The sequence below is a fragment of the Melitaea cinxia genome, chromosome 16 (assembly GCF_905220565.1).
Source record: "Melitaea cinxia chromosome 16, ilMelCinx1.1, whole genome shotgun sequence".
Taxonomy (NCBI): Eukaryota; Metazoa; Arthropoda; class Insecta; order Lepidoptera; family Nymphalidae; genus Melitaea; species Melitaea cinxia.
In genome coordinates, this window is record NC_059409.1 from 16,000,604 (window position 1) to 16,014,274 (window position 13,671).

General features: G+C 33.9%; 1 protein-coding gene across 1 annotated transcript; it reads left to right on the forward strand.

The window, feature by feature from the left end:
- The first annotated feature begins 682 nt into the window (after positions 1–682).
- LOC123661025 (keratin-associated protein 19-2-like) lies at positions 683–6,154 on the forward strand. Its single transcript, XM_045596040.1, has 4 exons — positions 683–726; positions 2,287–2,476; positions 5,076–5,213; positions 5,796–6,154. The coding sequence occupies exons 1-4, from the start codon at positions 715–717 to the stop codon at positions 5,924–5,926; spliced, it is 471 nt and encodes a 156-aa protein (XP_045451996.1). The 5' UTR covers positions 683–714; the 3' UTR covers positions 5,927–6,154.
- The last annotated feature ends 7,517 nt before the right edge of the window (positions 6,155–13,671 follow it).

Below are 13,671 nucleotides of genomic sequence, written 5' to 3' on the forward strand. Positions count from 1 at the left end.
TACAGTCAAATTGAGAACCGCATTTTTTTTAATCAATTAAAATTGTACACCGGTATATACAAAACAGATGTCACCTGTGAACTTGTTACCTGAAATATCGCCGAAATATCGGAAGCTTCAAAATAACAACCATAGTAACTTCCGAAGAACCATTTTGTTCGCCAACGAAAAAAAAAAACGAACATTAATTTATATAAGCAGTAGGTAGTCGAAAATATATATTTATTCAATTAAATACGCATTTTTATGTATAATTTAAAAAATATGCCATCTTGCTCAAGTTTAAATAAAACCAGACGACCGGTAGCAACTTTCGAACAAGTAAAATCAAAATCAGTACACGTTGTAAAATTAAGTAACACGTATTAAAAATACTCTCGAATAGGAAACCTCTTCCTTTTAAAATCGGTTAAAAAGCGTCCATAGTTACCGTGAAAGCTTAAAAACTACAATACAACATTCAAATACCATTTGTACGTAATGGAAATAATTATCAAAGTGAATGACTAATTTTCACACAACGCTACACTTTTGTAAAACACATATTAACCAACCCTCCGACTTGAGTTCCGTAGTTATTATCCTTGGACGACGAAAAACTTCTCAATAATCTTAACCTCACACACTCGGTCCGCGTACGCGGTTAGTATATAAGCTGGACGCTGCCTCACCTGGCATCAGTCACTTGCACAGTGTCATACCAACAACATCAACATGAAATTCTTGGTAAGAACATTAAATAATAAAATATATTAAATTTAATAATAATATAAATAATATTCCGATAATAATAATAAAAAAATTATTTTAAAATAAATATTTTTTTTTAGAATTATTTTTGAATGAAGTCTTCCAGCTTAAAAACTGAATTATTCATTAAAATTAACCTTGCGAACAATAGCAGCGCTAATTATTATTTTTTCCTGTGTTTTTACGGAACGTGAAATAAGTAAACAATTAAAACGAGCTTTAATTTAATACGAGACTTAATGATAGGTGATTATTACTTCGGTACAAATCGATCTACTCGTACTAAATTACTAGTTACCCTATTACAGTACCATATTACGGTAATATTTGCGAAACGATGTAATCTGTCACCTGTCTAAGTCATATCGTTACAATAATTTATTTATATAAACGTAATTAGTAAATTAAACATATACTTGGCTTTTTTTAATAATTTGTTTTTAAGCAAATAAAAAAATATATTGCTATAATAAATTAAATAATATGCACACATTTGAAGAACTTAACCGATTCTATTACAATTGATTTTATATCCGCTAACTCTCAGTCGAGCAGCGTGGTGGATTAGGCTCCAATCCTTCTGCAACGTTGAGAAAGATGCCTATTTATATCAGCATTTACGACTCTATATTATTTTTAACATTCTTATTTTTATCCCTAAAAATGTAATTTCCATTGTTTTTTTCTAAAGTTTCATTTTCACTTCCCTCCCCCAATAAAGATTCTATCAAAAACAAATGTAGACACCGAGATTGGTATGGATTGGCTTTTTGACGAACTTCTTGACTACAATTACGCAAATTCCCGACTTTCCTCATAACTGAGAAAAATATTACATACATTGAATTTAAAATACAACAAGATTAAAAATCCTATTATCATAATCAAAGAAATAACACGAAATACAAATATTATATAGTAAATGTCTTTGCAAATATTTCTTGCTTAATCCATAACAATCTACAAAGGGCAGCGCTAACCAAACAATAATGGTCCGAGTCCGACAATTTCATTGTATTCGATGGATATTACGCCATCCAGGTCTGCACTTGGTTCTTAAGTATAGGTAATTTTACAATGGTTCATGCCTGACTAACTCATGACCTATGGGGTTTTGTAAATGAAAATAGACATTTAGGCTCCATAACTATACGAAGTAATTTCGATTTTTTTTTATATAATATTTTATATAATATATTAAAACTCTGTAATTAATTTATTAAAAAAATATCTTTTATAAAAAATATAACCTTAATTGTAAATTGACGATTGCAAATTATTTTTAAAATTGTTTTCTCACACTTTTGACAACAAAATTTAATATTTAATTAAACATATAAAAATATAAATTATTTAAAACTTGTATATTTATTCTAACTTAACGTAACGCGTCTTTTTTAGATGTCCAAACATCGAAAAGTTTTGTAAACTTATTATCAGAAAGGAAGCAATTATTTCAATTAAAGATATCAAACTTCTATTTCTAAATTAACGTTTAAATACTTTGAAAAATATGATAATTTTTTTTAATTCTAGATCGTAGTCGCCCTTGCCGTCGCAGCGGTCAGCGCTGAAGAGGCTAAGAAGACCGAGAAGCGTGGTCTGGCCGGCCTCGGCTACGGTGGTCTTGGCTATGGCGGCCTCGGCTACGGTGGACATGGCCTCGGCTATGCCTCTGGATATGGCGGACTTGGCTATGGAGGCTACGGAGGATATGGTGGATACGGTAAACATTTCAAACAGACATAGCAGTATCAGTGAACATCATACTGACAACAATAGTATTGCATTGAAATTACGAAACATTATTATGTTTCCTAATGTCCCATTATTTCAATGACGTTACTAATTTAAAACCGTATTAGCCATTAGTAACTTTTAATGAGTAAACTCCCAACTATGAAACATTATTTTGAACCGAGAATTATAAACTGCAAACCGTTTTCTGACTACAGAGTACGCTTTACCATAAATCCGGTTCTTTGAAATTTAAAAGCGTTTAAAAAGTACCACAATTAGCACTTAGACTTCATTAAAATTTCGAATAAAATAATCTTAATATAACTATTTCAATAGACCATCCGCAGTCCAGTACAACTTTAAATTGACCTTTCACAAGCCGAGCCTTGAGCAGTTTTTCTTAGCTTAAGTACGATTTTCTTGGAAATTTTAGCATTTTAATTTCATACTTTGCTTTAAAACGAATCCGAAAACTATGCACAAATTCATAATAATAGAAAAAAATATCTTAATATTCTACAAAGTTAGCATGAAATAATTTTAATAGTAAATACTAATCATATCAATCGTAGTCACGATATGTGTGTACGCTTATCACTCATCATCATCACTTCAGCCTATCACAGTCCACTGCTGGACATAGGCCTCCCCAAGTTTGCGCTAGACATCCCGGTTTTCTGCAATCTTCATCCAGCCTACACCGGCAATCTTACGTAGATCGTCGGTTCAGCGGGCCGGAGGACGTCCGTCACTATGTTTGCCTACATGCGATATCCACTTCAAAACACGTCTGCTCCAGTAGCATCTGCTCTGTGAGATAGGTTACCAGTCACAGTGTACGTTTGGCAACTAGTTTTTTAGTTGTTTGGACAACTGAATCCAAATACTTCTGAATTCAATTGGAAATCTAGGCTGGATTCTAAATTTGATGAAAACAAAGAGTTCTTGTTGTGAATGCCAATTAGAAGCAATTACAAATAAAACTTGTTAAATAAAGGAATCCTATCATCAACTGATTAAACTTTAAACCGTTGTATAAATTTTGAACCTCTGAATCGAAGTGAGCAAACAAAAGATACATTGCAAAATTAGCGGTGGAATAAAATAGCTTTGAAATTTGGAATTATTCCAGAAGATTCATAACAGAAGCAAACGCTCATTATCATCTAAACGTAGTAAGGAATTAACAATTTGTCACATGTCATTAACTCATCAATAACATAGTTGACAAATCCTGGAAATTTTGATTAATACAATTGATTGATTGTACAATGCTTAAACTTAATGAATGTCTTCTGGACCATATATATTCTAATGGTTATTGCCGTACTTTATATTTTCCAGTAGACTCGATAATTACTTATGATACGCCACTTTTTGAATATATATTTTATACATAGACTCACTAAAACTCTGCTCTTCGTTGTCCTCTTTCGAAAGTTTGTGTTCGAAAATTCTTACGTAATAAATAAAAAATAGTCAAGTAATGACAAGTCTGTCGTTGATTTTGATTTGTCAATTGATATAAATCAATTTTTAAACAAAGATCGAATGATTACTGAAACAATGCACTAAATTCACACGTTTATAGATATAATTAGCAGGTATACGTACATTTAGGTACCTTGTCGATTTCTGCCAGTGTCACAGGGCATTTAAATCAAACGTGGGAACGACAAAATCCTTGGCACACAAGACATTAATGCTATTATTATTTCCTTATTGTTAGTGAACTTTTCATTAAATTTAAACTAAATATAATAATTAACTGAGTTAGTTGTCTTGTGTGCGTTTTTCTTCATTTACAAAAAATACGCGATCATATAATCTGTTTTTACTGCTACTAAAATTTATACTTATATCCAAAACAATAATAATAAGGCATTTTGTAGCACAAAATGCCTTATTATTTACTTCTCAAGTTCAGTTAAGTATAGAGCAATTTTGCTCTACAATAATTCAATGTTATTCCTGTTCAAACATCAGAATTATTAATTTAAATTTTTTAATCAACAATAAATCAAATATAATAGGCGTTGTTTTTTTTTTAATTTCTACGTTTAATATGTCTGAGGAAATATTCAGTGAATGGATGATATTTTTTGCATCTTACAAGCAACAATAGACAGTCACGCGATACGGTTTTTTAGAGGAATTATTAGACGACCTTCGCAACGGACATTCTTTTTATTAGTACCTACGCCTGTCCGAACGCTACTTACTGCCCTTTCGACTCATTGAGCTAGAATATGACTCATAATAAATTTAACACGAAAATTGTCAGGCTTTAGTTATTATTATATCATATATATAATACCAATTACATATTTGGTGCAATAATTACATTGTTAGTCATAATATTTTAAGAAATTCGATGGTTGAGTAATTCAGGTAAATTGAAACTACCACTGCCATGTTTTAAAGTCCCATCTTTGCTTCTTGATTTATTGCTCGATACTAGAACAAAATAACCTGACAAATCTAACTCTATGAAGAAATTCGGTTTCATCACTTACAAAATAGAGTGCTTAATAGAAGCTCATTAATCATGTTGTAACACTTTTAACAATTGGTATCACTTTCAGCTGCCGCACCCGTAGCTGTCAGCAAAGTGTCCTACACCACCGCTCACGGCGGTTATGGCGGCTATGGCGGATATGGCGGATATGGTGGATATGGTGGATATGGCGGATACGGTCTTGGTAGTGGTTACTCTGGTCTTGGTAAGTTACCACACGTAACAGTACTTTTTATAAATAACAACGAGAATGGATAAACCGATTCTAGCCGATTTTGTTTAAGTTTCTAATAATTTGTAAAAGGTTCTTGTGGGATTAAGAATGAACAAAGGTAACGAATATTTTAACTTCATACAGTTGAGGACAGGATAGAAGAACGTCAGCCGCTCAGCTAGTAAAAGTAAAAAAATCACATTTGTGGAAACAAGTCACTAACTATAGCAACGTCGGAATACAACTATTAACTCAGTTTTATAATTTATAATTGATTTATTAATTGAACACACTAATTGCTTTATTTCAATGTCCGTTTGTACCAGTTTTGAAACTCCCTAATGAGTTTAAAGATATTTTTTAATGAACTAATAAAATTAACAAGACATGATGAAATTAAAGTAATATTTTTATATCAGATTCTACAAAAAAAGGAAAAAATAGTCAGATTTTTTATAACGTTATTAGGACTTAAAGGTGTTAGTCTAATTTTTTTAGAGGACTCAAAAGCCAAAATTATAGCAACAAAAGAATAATAGAATATTTCTAATTTTAACCCACGTTTGTGTACAGGCGGATATGGCGGCTACGCTGGCCACGGTGGCTACTACAGCTCCCCCATCATCAGCGGCTACGGTGGCTACTCTGGTTTAGGCTACGGCCATGGTCTCGGCTACGGTGGACTTGGCTACGGACACCACTAAGCCCAAACTCCCTGTTCTTATGCAAAATGTGTTCAATAACATGTAATACTCGACATTAAGGACTAAGGTTAAATTTGTACATTTTTTTAAATATAAATATATGGAGCGTACTATGACATTGGAATAATAACTCGAAACACCGCTCTCGGACGATGTATTTATGTGATATTTTTATAAAGTTTTTTTTTTGCTAATTGTAAATATTTAATAAAACTTATATATTATATATTTCACGTTTTATTTGAACGAAAATGGTTTTAATTTAATCCTTTGTAGCAAGCACCTTTGTGTAGATAAGCGTATAAATTTTATGAAGCTTAATAAATACATAATATGATAGATTTATATTAACATAATCCATCATCATCATCATTTCAGCCTGTCACAGTCCACTGCTGGACATAGGCCTCCACAAGTTGGCGCCAAAAATGGCATGACGCTGTCATTGTCACATAATTAATTATTAAATCAGTAATAAATATGACCAATTTTAATAGGACATACTATCAATTCATTCATTTATTGTATATACTCGAAAAGTTGGATAAAAATAAACAATTGAAGAATTATGCAATTACCAATTCCAGACTCATACAATAAAACACATATATGATGAACTTAACCTTTATAATTATAAAGTCGGTGTAAAATATCAACAAAAAAAAAAGAAGTTAATAAGAAAACATGCACTGATGTACTTGGAGGGTTATATAGTTTTAAATAAATAACTAAATAAATAAATAAATATCTACACAATACACACACGGTCGTCTGTTCCTAAAGTAAGCAACTTAATGCTTGTGTTATAGGTAACAGCCGACTGGTATATAGCTACATATATTTTTTTTTCGATAAACATACTTATAAATAATACATATATAAATATATAAATAAATATTTATATTACACCCAGACTCGGGGTGGAAATCGAACCCGCAACCCTCGGAGCAGAAAGCAGGGTCACTACAAACTGCGCCAACGGGCTAGTCAATATAGTTTTAAAGAATTTAATGTTTTGATATTTTTAATATACACTAATCTCTTACACTTTATATTAAATTATTGTCTCCCGTGTACACTAGAACAGTTATCCCATTTATTGGTGTGTATAATTTGAAAAACCCTTAATCATATTTTCATTTAAAAAGTTTGTCAACCTTCCAAATGTATGTTCACAAAAATAATAATGCAAGAAAATCACGGTCGAACGAAGGTACAATGTATAAGAATAATATTCAAGTGTACAACGCAGATAAAACCTATTATATTTAGCGAGGAAAGCAATAAATAACAGACAATGTAATATATCATCTCGCAGTAAATGTACCTTCGGGAAAATCCAACGTTTTATATCCGACCGCTCGGTAAATACAGATGGGATCGACAACAGGCGCACTGATTTTATTTAACAATGTATTGAAATAATATCCAATGCTTTTAGTATTAACGTGTCGTATTACAACTGTGTTATATTAGTAGGCATCCATTGCCTTGCTTGCTTCTTTGTTTCAGTCAATCGTAGTCCACTGCTGGACATATGCCTGCCCAAGTTTGAGTCAAATGTCCTGGTTCTCCGAAGTCCTTATCCAACCTCCACCAGCGATCTTATTTAGTACTTCTTAATTCTTCGTTTAATCTTCGATCCAGCGGGCCGGGAAACGTCCCACACTGCGTTTGCCAACACGCGGTCTCCACTCCAGAGCACACTTGCTCCAGCGGCCATCGGTCCTCCGAAAATAAAAATGGACGGAACTAAATTTCTTATGTTATTATTCCATTACTCCGCTTGTAATTTTTCAAGTGAAAAATATGAACTTTTATATTTATTTGAGCAGGAAATGAAGCGAACGTACCCTGCGTTAGGATTTTAGAGAAAAAAAACGCAATTTAAGGCGATGATTTAGGTATTTTTAACCGACTTCCAAAAAAGGAGGAGGTTCTCAAGTCGACTGTATTTTTTTTTTTATGTATGCTACATCAGAACTTTTGACCGGGTGGACCGATTTCGACAAATTTTATTTTAATCGAAAGGTGGTGTGTGTCAATTGGTCCCATTTAAATTTATTTGAGATCTAACAACTACTTTTCGAGTTATATCTAATAATGCGTTTTTTAACCGACTTCAAAAAAAGGAGGAGGTTACTCAATTCGACCGTATATATATTTTTTTTTTTTTTTTTATGTATGTTCGGAGATAACTTCTTCGTTTATGAACCGATTTTGATAATTCTTTTTTTTTTGGAAAGGAGATATTCATAGTTTGGTACCATGATAAGGAAACCAGGATCTGATGATGGGATCCCAGAGAAATCGAGGGAAACTTTCAAAAATTGTAAGGGTGACTAGTAAATTTAATCATGTTTTCATTAAGTACTATAAAGCACTACTATTTAATAAAGGTCTGGAGTCGATCTGATGATGGAGAAGAAAGATAGTCGAGGGAACTCTTCAACAATTTATAGCAATTACCTGCTTTTTGGACTTAATTCGTTTCTATTGATGAGAACTTTGCACCTGTATGAGTTATAAGTGCCATTATAGTCTGATGATGGAGACAAAAGATAGTCGAGGGAACTCTTTAACGATTTATATCAATTACCTGCTGTTTGAACTTAATTCGTTTCTATTGATGAGAACTTTGCATATATATGAGTTATAAGTACCATTTTAGTCTGATGATGGAGACGAAAGATAGTCGAGGGAACTCTTCAACGACTTATAGCAATTACCTGCTGTTTGAACTTAATTCGTTTCTATTGATGAGAACTTTGCATATGTATGAGTTATAAGTGCCATTTCAGTCTGATGATGGAGACGAAAGATAGTCGAGGGAACTTTTCAACGATTTATAGCAATTACCTGCTGTGTGATCATCTGTGTCGCAGGACCAGGTTTGATGATGGAGCCCATAAACACTCGAGGGAATTTCTCAACAATTTACAGCAGTTACCTTTTGCTGTTTGACGACCGCTTTGATATAATGGTGCATGTGCCGTGTCGGCGGCGCCTAAACACCGACGGTCGCGGGTTCTATTCCCGCTCGGAGTGGATATTTATGTTTATACAAATATTTATTTTCGGTCTAGTTGTTAATCCTTGTGGTTCTCCCAACCTAGCCTCAGAGAACACGCTAGGCTGTCAGTCCCGGTTATTTTTACGTACACCTGATAGCGAACTTTACTCATAGTATGTCGACGCGTTAGCGCAGCGGTCACAGCACCGGCTGTTGCGCTGGCGTTAGTGGGTTCAATCTCCGCGCACGACAGATATTTGTATTGGCCATATAGATGTTTGGCATTGTCTGGGTGTTTGTGCTTGTGTATTGTGTATGTTTCCGGTCCCCCGACACAAGAGAAAAAGCATCCTTGTTAGGTCTACCCATCACTAAAAATTGTAAAATAAAATAATTTTTAACAAAAAAAAACCGACTTCAAACTGGAAACTAAAAAGTGAAAAATAAATTTACTTAGTACAAAGTAATTCGTATTTTGATTTAGTTAATCAAAAATGATTAAATAAATATTTTATAATTTTGAAGTCGGTGCCAAGTAAATACAATAAAAATACAACCTGGCTACAATAACAGATACAAACAACACATACACAACAAACAAGTACAAAAAATATTATTAGATATGTCAAAACAATAACAGAATAATAACAGTATTCAACCTAATAGTCAATGAAACAAATTATGAAAGAAAACTGAATACAGCTTATGAGTAGATACTAGAGTAGTTATTGTTTTACTTGGCACCGACTTCAATATTATAAAATATTTATTTAATCATTTCTGATTAACTAAATCAAAATACGAATTACTTTGTACTAAGTAAATTTATTTTTCACTTTTTAGTTTCCAGTTTGAAGTCGGTTTTTTTTTTGTTAAAAATTATTTTATACTTGACGCTTTTTTCGTCGACCTACGTTGTATTATACCGCATAACTCTCTACTGGATGTACCGATTTTGATAGTTCTTTTTTTGTTGGAAAGAGGATATACCTAGTTTGGTACCATGATAAGGAAACCAGGGTTTGATGATGGGATCTCAGAGAAATCGCGGGAAACTTTCGAAAATCCGCAATAACTTTTTACTGGGTGTACCGATTTTGATATTTTTAATTTAATCGAAAGTTGATGTTTATCAAATGGTCACATATAAATTTTATCGAGATCTGATAACTACTTTTTGAGTAATCTTTGATAACGCGTAGTTGCTTGACTATTTATTTTCGTCGATCTACGTTGTATTACTTGTCGATGTAATTGAAGTCGGTTTTTTTTTCGTTTACGAGCAAACACAATTATAAAAAAAATATATTAGGACAGGTTAATTTATTAACGAAAGAAGAATTTTTACGTATAATAATATAAACTTTTTTAAGCGTTAATTACTTTCACTTTGTTCTTTCTTATTATAAATAATATACATCATAGGGTAGTGTTATTTAAAATATTTATTTAGTATTGACGAAATCACTAAAAATACAAATTGATTAAAAAAAAAACATTAATTAAAAAATTAAAAATGTATTGAAGGTTAAGAAAGTCATTTATATTATTCCTTAGAGCTTGGCGCGTGTCAGATAAGCCCTATTTAAATTTAATAGAGATCTGACAAGTACTTTTTAAGTTATATCTACGCTTCAGCCTGTAATATCCCTCTACTGGGCATAGGCCTCTTTCGATGGGGAAGGGTAGGAAAAGGATCTGAGCTTAATCCACCACGCTATGGGTAACGATCGCTGTTAGGTATACATGATAACAACCGGGACCGACGGCTTAACGTGCCCTCCGAGGGACAGTGGGGAGACCCACAAGGACTGCACAAACACCCAGATCACGCCAACATCTGCCAATACAAATGTTTGTCATGTACGGGGATCGAAATCGCATCTGCCAGCCACAAACCAGTGCTGTGACCGTTGCGCCAACGCGTCGTCACGCGTAACGTATAAGTTATTCCTAATTACGTTTATCTGCTTGACTATTTTTTTGTCTACCTACGTTGTATTATTGGTCGATGTAATTGTAGTTGGTTTTTTTTTTCGTTAGCGAGCAAACACAATTACTATTTCTTCTTTATTACGAAAAGCATATCGTTAAGAAGATATATTTGCTTTCGTTATTACAACACGAGGTATCTTAAAGTTTGTTTCGTCTCGCGCGCTATCGCGCTAATGTACGTAGTCCCAGAACATTTCAACGCTCCCGAAGGCGCTATTCCCGCTATGAATTATCACAAAATGCCCTATACACAGTCTTTGAACACTCTATTATCTTCCTAAAGTCGTAAATGAGCAATAATTTGAGGAACCTTGAATGGAAATAATGCCCTTCTTATCGTATCTACGTCTTGTGTTCGGTGACTAAGTTACTGTAGATGTTTCAAGTCTCAAGCTTGTTAGTATGATGTACGAGTTTGTGCGTAAGTTGGGGTCAATTACGTTTTTATACATTAAAATACAGGTTAATAATTTTTTACACATCATTATCATCATCATCACTACAGCCTATACAATCCACTGCTGGACACAGGCCTTCACAAGTTTACGCCAAAAATAACGTGAACTCATGTGTTTTGCCCATAGTCACCACGTTGGGCAGGCGGGTTGGTGACCGCAGTACCGGCTTTGTCGCACCGAAGACGCTGCTGCCCGTCTTCGGCCTGTGTATTTCAAAGCCAGCAGTTGGATGGCTATCCCGCCACCGGTCGGCTCTTCAAGTTCCAAGGTGGTAGCGGAACTGTGTTATCCCTTAGTCGCCTCTTACGACACCCACGGGAAGATAGGGGGTGGTTATATTCTTTAATACCGTAACCACACAGCGTAGCGGTCAAAATTACAACCTAAGTATAATTTTTAAGACCATAAAAAAATATTTTGACCAAAGTTTATTCTTACTTGAGAGGGGGTGGCTATATTCTTTAGTACCGTAGCCACAGAGTACATTTTTTTGCACACAGACGAAAAAAACCGACTTGAATTTACATCGTTAGACATAAATCAAGACAGTGATAATTTAAAAAAAATACTCGTTAGATTTTGTCGAAATTCAAATGCGACCACAAAGCAAGCACCAGATTTCGATTTAAAAATAAAACATCAAAATCTACAAAACAATATGACCTTAGATTGATTGTACGGTCCTGTAAAACAATGAGTTCCACTGTTGATAAGTACTGATAGGTTAACCCACACATAGAGTGTCTATAATACATCTTTCCGTGTACGTGTGCGACTGAAGGAGTTGAAAAGTTTAGCTTTTGCAATGCTTGCTAATTATTTTAACAGATAAATCATTCTGTGTTTATGAGATTTTCTCAAAACCTATTGATCTAATCAGGTCAAGGTACTCGGTTTCGGTAGGTCAGCGTGGTGACTATGGGCAACACACGTGAGTTGGCGTCATTTTTGGCGCGAACTTGTGGAGGCCTATGTCCAGCAGTGGACTGCGAAGTGATGATGATGATGATGATGATGATTCAGTTTATGACGGCATATATTTTTTTTGTATAGAAATATTTTTTTGGACTATGAGTAACTTGAACTTATCCACATTGGAGTAAATGAAAGAGATTTTGTAAAATTTATCATCATTATTTTTTTAAGTGTAGAAGAGTCATCTGTTTCGCATGCCATCGCATGGAACAGCCGACGGGCACAGGTAATTACAAATATATTTTTTTTTTTTACAAAAAAAGTTTGTGTGTGTACTTATGTAGGCACGTAAGAAGGTATACTTTATTGTCTAGCTAATTTCACGTTGTTAACTTCTTCTTCGTTGATCAGCCAAATTCAGTGTCGGGTTTTTCGTGATGGCGTGCGCGCGCATCGTAAAAATTTACTCCCATAATTTTTCCTTAATGCACCAAACGAAGTATATCTTCGAAAATTCTATACGCTATATGCAACTTGATTGATACAGAAATATATACATTTAAACAAATGTTCACATAAATATTACACAAAAGCTGAAGCATCAAGAATGGTCATTGCAAGCTGCACGGACAAGCGATCTAAACATATCTGATAAGGCAGAATCGTCTTTTTCTCGAACTCACCTTAACGACACGCTATGTGAGAACATTACGGTTCAATGACACTCATACCATACATGAATTATTGAGAATGGAAAATGACGTGGAGATATTCAGGAACCGAATGGTAAATGGAGCGTAGCCGGCTAACTGCGGAAAAGAAGCTTAGAGTTTTATAATATTATGTATAGGTATTGTTTCATCAACTATCATTCGATATATTTTTATTTAGGAGAAATAAATAAAAGTTAAAATTTTAAATAAAAAATATTGTCGAATTTCGAAAAATGTTGTTAATTTGTTGGTTTGTTTCACCACGCTGCTCCACTGCAGGTTGGCAGATGTATTTCCTACTATGAGTAACGCTCGCTATCAGGTGTATATGATAACAAACAGAACCGACAGCTTTACTTGCCCGGAATAGTGGGGAGACCCACAAGAACAGAAAATCAGACTTGAAAGAAATATTTGTACTAATACAAATATCCACCCCGAACGGGAATAGAACCCGCTAACCGTTGGTGTTTATGCTCGTACATGGCATGCTCACTACTACAACAGAGCGGTCAGAGTTCAATTACATAATTTAATAACACTGTCAATATTTGATCTCATTCGTAAGTCATTCTAAGTTTACGACATGGTCTTATATATAGGTCAGGAAACTAAGCCCAATTTCAATGGTGAGAGATTAGTACGATAGTG

Coding starts and splice junctions, on each gene's coding strand:
- LOC123661025 (XM_045596040.1), top strand. Junction 2,477..5,075: donor CGGAGGATATGGTGGATACG/GTAAACATTTCA, acceptor TATCACTTTCAG/CTGCCGCACCCGTAGCTGTC. Junction 5,214..5,795: donor TAGTGGTTACTCTGGTCTTG/GTAAGTTACCAC, acceptor GTTTGTGTACAG/GCGGATATGGCGGCTACGCT.